This window comes from Centroberyx affinis, unplaced genomic scaffold (assembly GCF_046629955.1).
Source record: "Centroberyx affinis isolate AG114_WGS23_722 - 3 ecotype Tasmania unplaced genomic scaffold, CSIRO-AGI_Caff_v1 ptg002601l_1, whole genome shotgun sequence".
Classification (NCBI taxonomy): domain Eukaryota; kingdom Metazoa; phylum Chordata; class Actinopteri; order Beryciformes; family Berycidae; genus Centroberyx; species Centroberyx affinis.
In genome coordinates, this window is record NW_027280801.1 from 62,536 (window position 1) to 77,554 (window position 15,019).

At 44.9% G+C, this 15,019-nt stretch overlaps 1 protein-coding gene across 2 annotated transcripts in view; it reads right to left on the minus strand.

Moving 5' to 3' along the window:
• Positions 1-913: 913 nt before the first annotated feature.
• cica (capicua transcriptional repressor a) overlaps positions 914-15,019 on the minus strand; it is a 37,409-nt gene continuing 23,303 nt past the window's right edge. Inside the window, exons 11-22 of one of the 2 annotated variants that reach the window (XM_071534668.1) lie at positions 14,434-14,516; positions 13,332-13,821; positions 12,182-12,324; positions 11,568-11,737; positions 10,513-10,759; positions 8,891-9,209; positions 8,618-8,802; positions 7,774-7,919; positions 6,832-6,983; positions 5,990-6,124; positions 4,271-4,396; positions 914-3,460 (exon numbers count right to left, since the gene is read on the minus strand). In XM_071534668.1, coding sequence (XP_071390769.1) covers positions 3,198-3,460; positions 4,271-4,396; positions 5,990-6,124; positions 6,832-6,983; positions 7,774-7,919; positions 8,618-8,802; positions 8,891-9,209; positions 10,513-10,759; positions 11,568-11,737; positions 12,182-12,324; positions 13,332-13,821; positions 14,434-14,516 — 2,459 coding nt within the window. In that variant the 3' untranslated portion in view covers positions 914-3,197. Of the gene's footprint in view, positions 3,461-4,270; positions 4,397-5,989; positions 6,125-6,831; positions 6,984-7,773; positions 7,920-8,617; positions 8,803-8,890; positions 9,210-10,512; positions 10,760-11,567; positions 11,738-12,181; positions 12,325-12,911; positions 13,822-14,433; positions 14,517-15,019 lie in introns of both variants that reach the window. The other variant, XM_071534667.1, reaches the window with a different exon arrangement.

Below are 15,019 nucleotides of genomic sequence, written 5' to 3' on the forward strand. Positions count from 1 at the left end.
ATACACTAGAAACTCTACAAACACACTAGAACAAGTATACATTCTGGTCATACAGTCAAAAAATCAAAAACACTCTGGAGAAATTGAGGAATCTGAAATAAATTCAAGCACCAAAGACGTTGTGTTAGGTCTTTAATATTTTCAATATTTAGTTTTTTTTTGTTGTTTAGAAATATTGCACATGGTCAACATGCCTGTTTATGAGATAACACTCACCTCGCTCATCCTAAAACTCCTTCTCCAAAGTAAGGACAGTTTATTTTTAAGCACAATCATACAGTGTACACGCATACATGTGTGTGTATGTGCGTATGTCTGTGTGTGTGTGTGTGTGTGTGCGCGCATGTGATCGCACATGCATGCAGAAGGACACATTACGAACCTAACCCCAAAGCAATGTGAATTGATAGTCTTCTATTACCTGTGTGTATTTTGTTTTTAAATATATATTTATATGCATTATATATCCTGAATATATATGTTATATATATCCTGAATCAACTGGGTTTGATAACAGTCAAGATGGCGGACAAAATAGTCATGGTGACTATAAAAATACTGCCTCTAGAGTAGAATATAGAATGTAGAATACGAGGAAGGAAAAATATAATATCAATAATGTTGTCGTGTGGTGAAAGAACGAGGTTGGTCATGTCAACACACTACCTGCATGTGCCCAAACATACACACACGCCCAGACACAGACCTATATGCACATATATGGAAATATATATATTTTTTCACACATCCAACTGTATACAGAGAAATAAAAGAGATACCCATAATAATAATAATAACTACCCCCACTCTTCACCAAGGAAGCAAAGAGCCAAAAAGTGCTATTCGAAAATTTGTCTTTGACTTTTAGTAAGTTATGCTCTCTATCTCTTCAACAATAACAATAATTGCGTGATTCTTCTTCTGTTTTTTTTTTTTTTTTTGTGTTTTGTTTTTTACCATAGTTATAGATAGTATCACAACAGCTCATTCCTCTGACTGACTGACTGACTGCACTGGATTTAATATCTATGGCACAGAGCCTTCCCCCCGAAAAAAACAAAAAACAAAATAACCCACCCATTTCCAAAAAAATAAATGTCCTATTGCACCATTTTATGGGAAAGGATAAAGTGTCGAGAAGAGAGGGAAGAGGGGAGGGCTCCAGAGACTGCCCTCCAGGGCTGGTCTAGGATCTGCTTTCCCTGAACTAACCCTAACCAGAACCATCCTGAGCTACATAGCGCTTGACCCTGGACCAGTGCTTAAGGGCACTTTCTAACAACACTTGAGAAGGGGGGGGGGGGGGGGGGGGGGAGCAGGAGGGAGGGAAGGAGTGAGGGAAAAGGCAGGGAGGACGAGGGGAGGAGAAAGGTGGTTGATAACATATGGAACAAGGTTATTATTTTTTTTTCTACTAAAACAATCTCTAAAAACAATACTTTCCTGATTTAACTTGCGGCGTCCCCAGACGAGAGGAGCCGCACAAATTGTGCAAACACCTGATTTCAACGTTTTTACAAAACGACAAGCCCCGCCCCCCCCACCCCCACCCCCCATCCCCACTCCGCTGTGTCTGGTGAGAAATCGTAGGGGAGGGGAGGGGGAGAACGGCCCCAAGTACAATTATAAGTAAGGGGGGGTTGGGGGGCACAGACTGACTTTGTCCCCTTTTTTGAAGTTTTTTTTTTTGTTGTGTTTTTTTTATGCTGGAAAAGAAACACCATAGAGCCACGAGAGAAAAACAGGCCACGGTAAAACTGGTTATTTCCACGGCAACGATAACAAGAGAAAGCAACATCATATCCACTGGGTGATTCAGAGACGTTTGGTTAAAAATTCTACTTTTGCTCTCTGTTGGTAAGTTCTTGTTGTTGTTGTTGTCCTTATTCACTATTGTTATCTGACTTCCTATTGGTGGAATACAAATCTTCCAGCCAATGAACATCATCCAATTTCTTCTGCTGCCTTTTCTCTGTGCTCTGTCAGGAGCTAGTCAGTGTCGGGCGTAACGTTGATTCTTCCAAACCTCACAACCAACAGTCTTTACATAATCTCTTTATGGTGCCTGTCCACACAGGATGGGGGAGGGGGGGACCCCAACATACATACAGACATACATCATCAGCTCCAGCCAATGAGGACTCAGTCTGTCAAAATGGCAATAACTGAAGGTGCAAAGATTGGTCACACTGAGTCCCAACTCCCGCCTCCTTTTTCTTTTTCGGGAGCGAATAGTATTCATGCTTTGAGTTTGTCTTTTTTTTTCTTACTACAATCACTAAAAACTGTGCAGGCCAATGGCTTGGTCAGACCAGGGTTGACTGTGTGTGTATGTGTGTGTGTGTATGTGTGTGTGTGTGTGTGTGTGTGCTGTCTGTCTTGCAGCATCGAGGGGCTGTGGAATATCAGTGGAGGTCGTTGGGGTTGTATTTGTGTCCCGACCACTGTGCTGAGGAGTGGAAGGGGAGAAGGAGGTCAAGTCAATGGCATCTGAGGGCTGGCTGGCTGGCTGGCAACAGCAAACTGCATCTGCACAACAAGTGACAAAGTGCCTTTGTGTATCATGGTCCTTGGTGGCGGCTCTTGGGGACTGCCAACCAAGAGTAACAGTCTGATTTGGTAAGGATGTGTGCATGTGTGTGTGTGTGTGTAGAGTGTGTCTGTGTAGGATCATGTGCATGCTGGAGATTACATATGCACCAGGGTTTTTCTTGTGTGTGCATGTGTTTGCTTATGTATATGTATGTATATGTGTGCGTGTGTGTGTGCCAGAGAGATAGAGAATGTGTACCACAGAGTCTGTGTGTCAAACTACAAACTACTGTACAAATGTGCTGAGAGCAGACCTGGGCAAACTATTCGCTGAAATTATTCTGGATACTTGGGGGAAAAAACAAAACACAAGGGGCACTTGACTCATCATGTCTTGCAAGTGATTCGTCCACTTTTGAGGCTTTTTAAATGTCTGATGAGACAAATCAAGCGCACCTTGAGTAGTTCAATTATTTGTGACCGTATTCAAATGTATTTTTGCCCAGGTCTGGTGGAGAACAGCGCCAGTAGAACGGTTCCACTGGAGCCATCCGTAGTCCTGGTTCAACACATACAAGAACATGCTGTGGGGATGACACACTCCTCGCTCTCTTCTTCTCTTCCTTTCTTCTTCTCACTTTCCCGTCCTCTCCATCCTCGCCAGCCTACGATCCTTCGCTTCTCGGCTCCTCGGGGCTCTGCCCTTTGTCTCCCTGCAGCTCCGCCCCTCCGTCCTCCCGGGCCTGCTGATTGGAAGAGGAGCTGTGGGGCGGGGCGGGGCCGACCTCGATCGACCCTCCGGGCTCGAAGGTTCCGGGCGTCGCCGTCTGCATGATCTTCTGGCGGACTTCGCGGATCTTCAGCTGCAGGCACAGCTTGGTGGGGAAGGTGTCAGAGTAGCGTGCCTGGAAGGCAGCGGTGGCTTGGGCTGGAGGGGGGAGGGGGGAGGGGGGAAGAGGGAGTGAGGGGGGATGGAGGGGTTGTTATATCTGGATGACATTATTACCATATATCCAGCATGGTATCACTCTTTAAAAGGGCAATAAGTGAGATTTTTATAGCACATAATAGCACAAAATGACCATAATATATCTGCAGGGCTGTTGATCAATACCAATGATGAAGTAATCAATGATTACTTCACCATTGGAACTGTGCCAGTGACCAGTGCAGGAGGAGAGAACTTCTTTCAATGTTGCTGCTATTCCTACTGGTCAATACAGGTCAATAATGGTCATAAATTACATATATATCATATAGATCACATATACTGTCCAGTATAACAATGTACACTACCAGTCAAAAGTTTGGACACACCTGATTTAATATACAAGTTTTTCATTATCTGAAAGCCATTGATGATCCTATGTATGAATTTCTTTCCAAAGCCTTTGCCTTTCCATCAAGGCAAAGGGCGGCTACTTTAAAGAATCTGAAATATAAGATAGTTTTGATTTGTTTTGGACTTTTTTGGTCACTGCATAATTCCATTTGTGTTATTTTATAGTTGTGATGTTTTTACTATTATTCTAAAATGTGGAAAATAGTAAAAATAAAGAAAAATGTGTGTCCAAACTTTTTTTTTTTTATAGTTCATTACAGCTACCGTAATAGGGCCCTACGTTATTATTTCATATATATTTGTTATATGGCATAAATGAGAAGACAGCGAAGACCAGAGTGCAAGATTTCACACACTTGGCCAACCACCAATGACCGATCAGAGCGGGGGTTTTACCTGAGGGGAAGAAGCCGTGTTCCTGAAACAGCTGCATGACGAGAGCCCGGCGCTGGTCCAGGGTTCTGCGCAGAGAAGAGTAAGGAACCCGGTCCAGCTCTCCTAGAACATCCTCTGCCTCGGTACCTGGGGGAGCGAGGAGAGGCATCACGGCACTGTTGATGAGCCTTCGCATTCATTTGATTTATGGGGATTTTACGGCGAACTTTAGTGCATGATCTAATGCTTTTTCCCCCTGTTGTGATTAGAGAGACATCTACTGATGTCTTTAAATCAAGGCTTAAGACCTTTTTCTCTTCACTGTCATTTGGTCATTGGTGGAAAAAGTACTCAGATCCTTCACTTAAGTAAAAGTAGCAATACCATAATGGAAAAGTACTTCATTAAAAGTAAAAGTTCTACATTCGAAAGTTTACTAGAAAAGAAAAAGTATATAAGTATTAGCAGTAAAATGTACTTAAGTATCAAAAGTAAAAGTACTCATTCTTTCAGAGTGTTAAATTATTGATGCATTAACCTGGAAGAAGTATTTTAATGTTGTAGGTCTAACTGCTCAATATACTTGTATATTGTATGTTTTGCATGTAAAACCTTATTCTGCAAAGTAACTAGTAACTCCAGCCGTCAGATAAATGTAGTGGAGTAAAAAGTACAATATTTCCCTCTGAAATGTAGTGGAGTAAAAAGTATAAAGTCTCACAAAATGGAAAAAATTTAGTATCTGTTGATGCCCTGAGCCAGATCCAGACGTTTCACCCAAGCGCTCTTATTGTGTTTATTCTGTGTATTTTGTTTATGCTGTAGTTTGTTATTAACATTTAATCTTTTTGTTTGCCCGCTCTCTGCAGCCAGTGCACACCTGACAGTCCTGGAAGGGGGATTCCTCTCTGTGTTGCCTCTCCCAAGGTTTCCATTTTTTTGTCTAATGAGGTTTTCCTCATACGCAGTTCAGGGTCTAAGGTTAAGGGGGGCTATTTTCATTTATTGTTTTCATAATGTGGGCGTTGTCAAGCCCTTTGAGACTGTAACAGTGATTAAGGGCTCTACAAATAAACTTAACTTATTGAATAATAACACTAAACTAACAATGTCTAAACTAAATTAAACTAAACTATATCAGGAGACTTTTGTCCTTGCAGTCTTCCCACAAATAAACACAGAAAACATTTCAGTGTTTCAGAAGATAACCATCAACATTTGACCTATATACTGTATATATAGCTCCTGGTTTGGGTTGATTGAATGTGCTGAAGAACGGCCACCTGACCAAAATGTTTGCTGAACTCCACCTTGCTCCTTTTGCACTTTTGGAAAAGCTGCACAAGGCAAGACTTTGATGTAAAAATACACCCGTCTCATCAGCCCAAGTCACTGTCACATTACATGATTTCTGGATTTGTAAGTCAAACAGTTTCCTCTTGCTGCCACTTGGGGCTGCCAATGCGCAAAACTGCATTGTGCAGCTTAGAAGTGCAATGAATGTACAATCTCTCTTAATAAGAAAATGTTCAGCCTCGTTGGATAGTGTGTATGTTTTCTACTTTTTTCTATACTTGTATTAACTGAGACCTACCTACAAAAAAATGAGTGAGCTTTCCAGAAAATCCGCTGCCCTAAATCACACCATTGTGTCCAAACTAATCCCAGGAAATCTCTGTAACATCCTGCAATGACTGACAGCTGCTGCAGCGGAGCAGTTCAGTACTTCGGCTGCTGTACCTGCTCTGTCGAAGGTGAAGATGTCTCCCTCACACTTGGCGGCGCTCTTGGGGGTGTTGGGCTCCGAGCTGCAGCTGGACAGACGGCGAGTCTTCCTCCTCGGGGAGCTGGGGTCCTCTGCTGTCGGCTCCAGCTCTGCCGGGGGGAGCGAAGAAAGGGAATATGGAGGAAGAAGAGGGAGGAGGGGGAGACATGGGGAAAGAAGACAATGGGGAAAGAAGATGAAAGATGAAGAAAGGGCAATTTGGGGAAGATGAGACGGAAATAAAGATCAAGGAGACAGAAGAGATGGGGAGAAGAATGGGAGGGGGGTGAAAAATGAAGAAGGAGAGAAGAGAGAGGAAGAAGACAGTTGATTAGAGGAGGGATGAAGGATAAATGAAGAGAATACAGGAAGGAAAGGGTTGAGATGGAGAACCGGGGGAAAAGAAGAACATGGGGTAGAGGAAGAGGAGAGGTGAAGAAGGGGCAAATAGGGGAAGAGAGAAGGAGTGGTACAGCACAAGGAGAAGATGGGAAATGAAAGAAAAAAGAGAGGAAGAAGCAGAATGATAACACATGGAAGAGTGGGAGAGATGACGGGAAAAAGAAGGTGCAGTCGAGATGGGGGAGCAAGTAAGAAGAGGCATTTAATTACAAACCAGATATCCAAATCATTTACATTCTGCGCTCTCCATTAGAACAGGTTCACTTGTTGTATTTTGCTTGTTATACAGCACATAAGATCCTTGTTTTTGAAACGTGCGACACAAACAGAGTTCATCAGTTCTACGTTCATTACCACTGCCATCAATTCAAATTCCACGGACAAACTTTTCCGCCTCTCCGCCTCTATCCCTCACCGGTGGAGTTGCGTCTCTTCTTGCGGTAGCTTCCCAGGATGGCTCTGGGTGAGGTGGCCAGACTCTGCAGGGTCGGGGAGGGAAGCACCTCCTCCGGTTTAAACTCCGGAAGCTCAGCGAAGCGCTCCTCGAAGTACGCCCCCGACAGAACCCTGCAGGAGGAGGAGACACCCAGATCACACATCCAGCGGTTAAGAGAGTCTTTAAGAGTGTCCTCTGGCCCGCTGCTACTTTCCTACTGTCTGAATAAAGAATGAAAAAAACAACAACACAAAAGGCGAGTAGACCTCCCACTCAACTTTAGTAAACAAAAAAGAATTTCCACCATGATGCCAAGCACTTGGAAGCTTGGCCACAGTGTAAAAATGGAACTAGATGCCACTATGTTCAAAAAACGAAACATCCGGTGGGGTGTATCTTGTCTCCAAGCTGCTTCACACCACAGATACAGGAGAGAAGCTACTGTCCTATGGGCTTTCTCGGCTTGAGAAATGCTACAATAGTGGAAACACTGTCTTATTAGGGCGCTGAGCCAGCAAGAGAGCTGCCAGAGCTGCTTCATTACGCCTTGGCACTGATTTTTACAACAGCCATAACTTCCGTGTGATCACCAAGAATGACTTTGGACTTGTATTGAAGTTCGTCTTGCATTCAAAGAGGTTGAATGGACCTAAATCATGACAGTAAAATGCACCCTCTTTTAATCAATTTCAATCCCTCATTTACTCAGGTATTTCCTTTATTTGAGCAGTTGTTCATAATTAAATCATTTCATATAATATATCTCCCTTGCTGGATGATTCTTTTCCAAATTCTTACGCACGTCGACATGAAGCTTTTATTTGAGCTTCGTTTAGACACCCAACTCACTCACACTGAATTAATTAACCGCAAATGTAATGTTCCCACTGCTCCTCTAGTGCCGTTATCTTTCCCACTTACTTGTCCACAGAGTCGGGTGTCTTTTTGAGGGGCGGGGGGCGGAACTTGGTCTTCTTTGAGGAAGAGGTGGGGTCTCTCTCGGCGGGGGGAGGAGGAAGAGGGGGGTCCAACCCTGAGGGTGGGGGAGGAGGGGAACGAGGTCCAGCCTGGAGAGGGGAGAGAGAGAGAGAGAGAGAGACAATAGGGGTTGAGAGAAAGATTGATTGATAAAACAGAGTTCCCACTCTGGCCCTGATGTAAAATTCCATGACTTTTGCTTCGACTTTCCAAAACTAAAGTCGGAACGCTTCCATGACCTAAAAATGTGATTCCGTCCTGGTTTGATAATGTTGTTTTCAGCTCAGAAATGTTCTAAAGGAGTAAACAAGTCTTTTCCACTACAGTTGGACTTGTAATGGAGAAAAACTGGCAGAAGTTGGAAAACACATCCTGGTATATTCTTGTAAAGTGACGCATTTGTAAAATTCCCTACTTCCACAGAGAAGTTATCAAATTCCCTGACTTTCTCTGTCTGGTTTACACCTCTCAAATTTCCATGGTATTCCAGATATCATCCTTATACTCCCATGTAAAATAGAAATTGATTCTCAGTGGGACTTCCTGGTGTGTTAAATAAAATAAAGTAAATAAAATATCCCATGAATAAATGTAAAAACCTTGTAAAAAAAAAAAAAAAAGCTGGTGCCAAAACTCTGGCGTGAAACTCTTTTGAATGTCTTGTTTAAAACCTAATCTGTGTATGGGTTTATTTGGCATTATAATCATGATAGTTAAAAAAGTACAGCTGAGAGGAATGAATGAATGAATGACTGAATGAATGAAGCAGATCTGCAGCCCGTCTCACCTCTCTGCTGCTGTCGCTCATGCTGTGCTCCTCTCTGTCCGTCTCTCTGCCTCTCTTCTTCTCACCGCTCTCCTTCTTCACCCCTCTGTCCCGCTCCCCGTCCATCTCGCCCCACTTCTCTCTGCTGTATCCGTCGCTCAGGTTTTCCTCTTTGATGTGCTTAACACCGTCCGGCTCTTCTTTGACTGCTGAGACAGATCAAGATCATTGCAGACTCTGTTTTGTTCATGTTGATTGTTAATGGACTTGTTTGTTATCAGGAAATGACATTACCTGTGGCGGCGTTGCTCCTAGAGGAAGCCACTGAGGCGTTGGCGGCCCAGCTGGGCGTCGCCTGTCCTCCAGCTTCAGTGTGAGCGTCCGGCTGGCTCTCCCTCTTCACCTCTCTCTTCACCTCCACCTTCCGCTCCACCTCCACAGCCACGCTGGGCTGGGGCGTCGCCACCACCGAGCCCTGCACCCCCATCGCCAGCGGAGACGAGGGGTTCACCGCGCCCTGGGCTGGCGCCGCCGCCGCAGGTGGCATGGTTGTCACGGAGACCACGCCTGTTGCCAGGGAAACGGTTGGCGCAGGGTAGATGGCAGTTAGCACCTGATGTAAAAGACAACAGAGCAGCCGCGTCAAGAAAACCTCAGACAGCTGTCGGGTTGGAGGAAGACTTGGACGAAGCAAATAAAGTCGTGTAGCATTTTGTGTTTCTGTTTCTCAAAATTAAGACCATATTTCCCATAAACCTTGTTATTTCCTGTTGTAAAGCAGATACTGCTACTTGTCTCCTCTCCCTGGCTCCTCCTGCGTTTGTTTTGAAGAGCAAGAAGAAGGATAAGAGCCAAGAACAGCCCTTCATAACAGTGAATACCAGAACAGCAAACTAACATCAAGTTGAAACTACGCAGTTAGAATAGTGGAACTAGAATAAAGTTGTGTATTACTTTCAAAGTGGAAAAGGTTCCTGTTTTGTGCCATAAAGCAATCCAGCTGATTTCCACCCTGGTGGCACACAATGTAAAATACAGTGTAGAGGCCGGTAAAGGCGGACTATCTTCTCGGCAAAGGTCTAGTTTGTTTACGGTGATTATACTAATGTCTCAAAATGAATGTGGTAATGATTTATTAACAGCAACTCCCAAAGACAGACTGCAACATTGTTTCTCTTAAAATAGCTGTCTTTACTGGTAAAAAGTGACAGGTTTGGACATATTGTCTTTATTTAAGAGAAACAATGTTGCAGTCTGTCTTTGGGAGTTGCTGTCCTCACTGAATGAGAATTTCTTTCATGTTATTGAGACTTTTTACAAGCATTCCTATCCTAAGAAAAAACATTTTGTTGCGCCGGCACAATACTAGAAATGATTTATTGATGTGAGAATGCTATGTGAACACCTTTAAGCCTGCTGCCTCTGGAGCCACATGTGCTCCTGCTGACCTGGGATCAAATCACATCAGAGCTTTTTCTTTCTGAGTCTGGTTTTCTTTCTGCCTTTCTGCTTTCCAGCCGTCTGAACAAATACAACAAATACAAGTGCTGAAAGGTGAGTGAACTGCTCACTCTTCTTTTAAAAGAAAGTGTGCATCCTGTACTGAAAGGCTCCCGACAAGGTTTAATTCATTTTTAAACTGTAGGTTATCTTTTTAAAAAAATTCAATAAAAATACTTGGGGGAAAAAAAACTGTAGGTGAAAACGTCAACATTTTATGATGAACTAAAGCTGTGATTCATACATGACAGTAAAAATGATGCTTCTTTGTATTGTAAATTGCATTTTACACTATTTAGCACTAAAACTACATCATCATAAACTTTTTTTTTTATATTTCATCTTTCAAATTTCCTTCCTGATACTATACAATGCAGTTTTTTGTGTGTGTTGTGCAGGCCTTGGTTCCTCTTTACCTGACGACCGTTGGTTGCCGGGGCCTGTGTAGGCGTCTGTGATTGACAGCTCAGGGGCGGGGCTGGAGTCAGCAGTGGTGGCTGACCAGCGGCAACGATTGGCTGGACCAGGGTTTGGCCGGCCGGGGCAATGGCCGTGAAGCCCAGGGTTGCCAGAGGCGACGAGAGATAGGCAGGGCCCGGAGGGGGTGGGGCCTGTTGGGCCGTTGCCGTGGTAACCCCCGGGCTGGACTGAACATAGGTGATCCTGAAGGAGAAAAGAGTTGCGAGTGTCAAAGTTGAATATAGCAAAATATTATTTTAAAAAACAGTTAATAATGACCTCAGAATTTACCAACTGTACAAATGTTACACAATGTAATATGCAAAAAAAGTGAGACATTCAGTACAGCTGGAAACATTTTCAACACCCAATAAGAAACTTTGTAACTGCCATTTGTTGAAAAATAATCTGCTTGGTCAGCTCTCCAGTTCAGTTCACTTTTATTGCCCAAGAGAGAAATTCAGCTTGCAGTGAGGCACAATAAAAACACAATGACAACACAGATACAATACAAAGACAACAAGATCAATCCCAATACAATTAAAAAGGATGAACGGTGGCAGATACAGTGGATGTACAAAGGAGAGAGCAACAAGATATAAGTGCAAAATATATACCCAGCTGATTTCCCAATTTCTCCAGTGTGATCAACTGAAACTATATTTTCTCTTACCTCTGTGTATCAGTAACAAGGAAATTTGGGAAATTGAGATCTTAAAGTTTTAACAGAATAATAGCAGACATGTCTCCAGTGAAGATGGAGTGTCTACAAAATGTGTCCAAAGATGTGTCAGTGACATACTGACATGCGGCATGTATGAACGTCTTTGTTTACTGCACATGAAGTCAAATTGATCTCATGAGCTGTGAAACTGGAAATCTGACAGCGTCTTGTGATCTTGTTGAACTAAACTAAACTCTCTTCTGACCAGCTGAGGCAGGAGGCGAGGAGAATGAACTGGGTATATACAGTGTGTTTCTGTGTTTCGGGTGACAGGCCTGTATTAGTGACCTGGTGGGAGGTGAGGTCAGCAGAACCGTCTGTGGCGGCGCGGCAACGGGAGCCATCACCGTTGCCATGGAAACAGGAAAGGGGCTCCCAGGATGCACTGCTGCTGCTGCCGCTGCCGCGCTAGGGTGGACGTTGGTCTGGACCACAGGCATGGGGGCGATCTGGATGATCTGTGGAAGGCACACATACACACACACACACACACACACACACACACAAACACACACACACACATGTCCCATTCAAAATGTCTCCATCTGAAGGAATGGCTGGGGTAAGACAGTACTGTGACCCCAGGGACTGAGGTGTAGTTTTATTAAAATTTTTTCAAAAACTATTGGTCTTAATCAGATCAATGAAGAAGGTCCAAAGGCCGCAGCAGAGAGCAGGAAAAGTAGTGCATGAAGCAGGCTTCCTCCCACTGCTCTTTTCACAACACTGAGGTCAATATTAGCTGCTTTATTTCCTCTCAGGAACATGTGTTGTCTCCTTCTAGATTTAATGCTGTTGTTGTTGGGTGGATATAACTACCTTGTCCCCTGTCAGCAAGCTGTGTGGCCCTGATTTAGCTTTAATGCTGTTGACACTTGTTGTGGATGTGTGTATATAGCTACCTTGTTTCCTGTTGGGGGGCCGTTCTGTACAGGAAGAGGCGGAGCCACCAGGGAAATGGAAGGATGAGGAGGAGTAGACCCCGTTCTTACTGTTGCCATGGGAACCAACATCTTGCTCTGCAAGACTGGCGACTGGGCTTGGACTGATGAGTGAGAAGGAGAGAGAGAGAGAGAGAGACAGAAAGAGAAATTGACAGAGAGAGAGAGAGAGAGAGATAAATCAGTCAGAGTGAGGAATAGATTAATCGAGCCAAACAGAGGGGAGGTGAAGACAGCACAGGAGCGAGAGGAGAGGTGGGTGGAGACAGACAGAGACAGAGAGGACAGCTCAACTACTGATATAGGTGGAATTCCTTGCTGATAACAAGTAGGAACAATGTTCTGCTGCTTCTGACTCTGTTATGAATAGAAAGTGATTAAGGCACGGGTGGGCGGCGGGCGCCTATACTCATGTCAACTGTGTCCCTCCTGTCAATCATTTATCGCCCCTTTACGTAAGCTAATCAAATCTATTTTCAGTGTTTCCCTTGGCTTTCAGATATGATTAACAAGGAATAAGGAAAAGGAAGTATGGAAAAAGGAAAAGAAAAAGAATACAGAGTGTTTTGCATGGCATTTGGGGGATTAGATTAGTCGCTTTTTCAGTTAGGTGGTCCTGCCTGAGTTTAACAGGCAGGAAAACTCTCTGATTTTCTCTTTTCTGCCAGCCAATCCTTGCTCTCTGTCTCACCTCTGGTTCCGGGGCTGACTGACGCATATCTGACTCCCGCCCCTGAGTGCACGCCATTGGCCAGGGAGGCAGTGGTGGGCGGGGCAGAGGGCAGGGCGGAGGGGAGGGACAGGATGCCGGCTGGCTGGTGCGTGAGCTGAGGGGAGGAGGGGCTCTCGGTGGGCAGGATGTACTGGACCTGCGCTAGCGGCTTGGAGCCAGCGGGAGGTGTGAGAGAGGCGGCGGCGGCGGGGAGGAGCTGGGGCTGCAGCAGAGGGAGGGGGGTCGGGGCGCGGGGCGCCGGGGGCTGGGGGGTCAGGAGCTGCACCGCCTGGGCGGCTGGGAAGGACCCTCCCAGAACTAGGCTAGTGACCAATCCGCCGCCACCCACGGCGCTTACACTGACCGGACTGGGGGAGGAGGATGAGGACAGGTACCCACCCCCTGCGGTGATTGGCAGCTGCTGAGGTCCGGCTCCTCCAATCAGAAGAGTGGCTTTCTTGTCCTGGGGGAGGGGGCTGAGGGTGACGGCTCCCTCCATCGGCTTGCTGGCGATAGGGATGGGCGTGCTGGCGATGGGTCGCACCACGTTGGTTACGACGGTGGGGGCCATGCGGACGGCGCCGAGGACCTGGGTCAGACCGTGTTGGGCCAAGGCGAGGGGAGGCTGGGAGTTGGGCATCGAGCCGGGGACGGACAGAGAGAGAACCTGCCCACCTCCTCCACCTCCTTCTCCTGCTGATGCTGCTACTGTCTCTCCTCTCTTGGATCCGCCCTCACTCCCCTCCTCTCCGCCGTCCGTGCCTCTCTTTCTCTTCCTCTCACAGCCGTCTTCAGCACCTCCTCCTCCTGCACTCCCTTTGGGGTCAGAGTGAGGGATGGAGGGAGAGGAAGAAGGGAGGGAGGAGCGCGCCACTGGCTGGAAGCCATGCTGGAGGGAGGAGAGAGAGAGAGATAGAGAGATCAAAGAGGAGATACTATCTAAAGTTCTTCTCCACATCTCCCTGACAACACAAGTTTATCAACTTAACTCTGAAAATGAGTTTTTAAAGCTCAATGGGAATTAAGCAATTCAGAAAGCTTAAATGGAAATGTCAGTGATATGGTGCCTTACATACAATATTATACTGGTAAGATAAAAATACAACTCCTAAAAGTTCTACAGTGTAACCCAAGCTACATCTATTTCTACTTTATCTTACTGATGAACATCCAGATTCAGTTTCATTGTCTAACTCATAGCATGGTACAGAAAACTGCCTTTGACATAGTGCATTGCATTGCAACCTCTTACAAAATCTGTTCCCTAATGTTTGATTCACTGATAAGGAGACCATGCACAGATCTGACTCAAACATTGAGTAAAATCCTTTCAATTAACATTGCTTTAGTATATCTGGAGCACAACATGTTTGGGATTTGCCCAATAAAATTCAGCTGATTTAATTTAGCCAAACCAAATAAATCCCAGGGAAGACACTAAATCAATTCTGAATGGTAATTCAACCAGAGTCTGGCTGAATCTGATAATCAGTGAACCTACCTGTCCATCTGGCTCGTCCTCATCGCTGTCCGTCACTCGTTCTTTACACTTGAGGTCAATGGAGCCTTCGGGACATGAATCCTCTGGGGGGTGGGACACAGATAGTTACTATTTTAAAAGACAGATACATTTTACACAATGGGAACTATAGATATGTTTTCATATAGCAAGCAACTCGATACAGCTACTTGCTGGAAGTCCTTTCATTTGCAATGAGAGCTGAGCAATGGCAGCAACTCTGTTCTGGTTCCTGTGTGGCAATTTGGAGAAGTTGCATGTGACTCTTATCACTGCAACAAATTAGAACTAGCATGTACTTGACTATAATAACTAGTAAATTGTGGGTAGCAGATTGAAGGTATACAGTAGTATGGCAAAAGTTTGTAAGTACAAAAGGAGAATGACAGAAATAAAACAAGTAGGGGCAGAACAATGTGGAATTAACAGAAAACAGCAAATGTGTTCCAAGGATAACACTCAGCTAAAAATAGAAAACACATTCAAGGAGGTATTGATCCAGTGAGACAGCTGTGTGTGCTCTCTGGATGACACCACAGAGCGAGCAGGCCGGGGTTCAAACACGTTT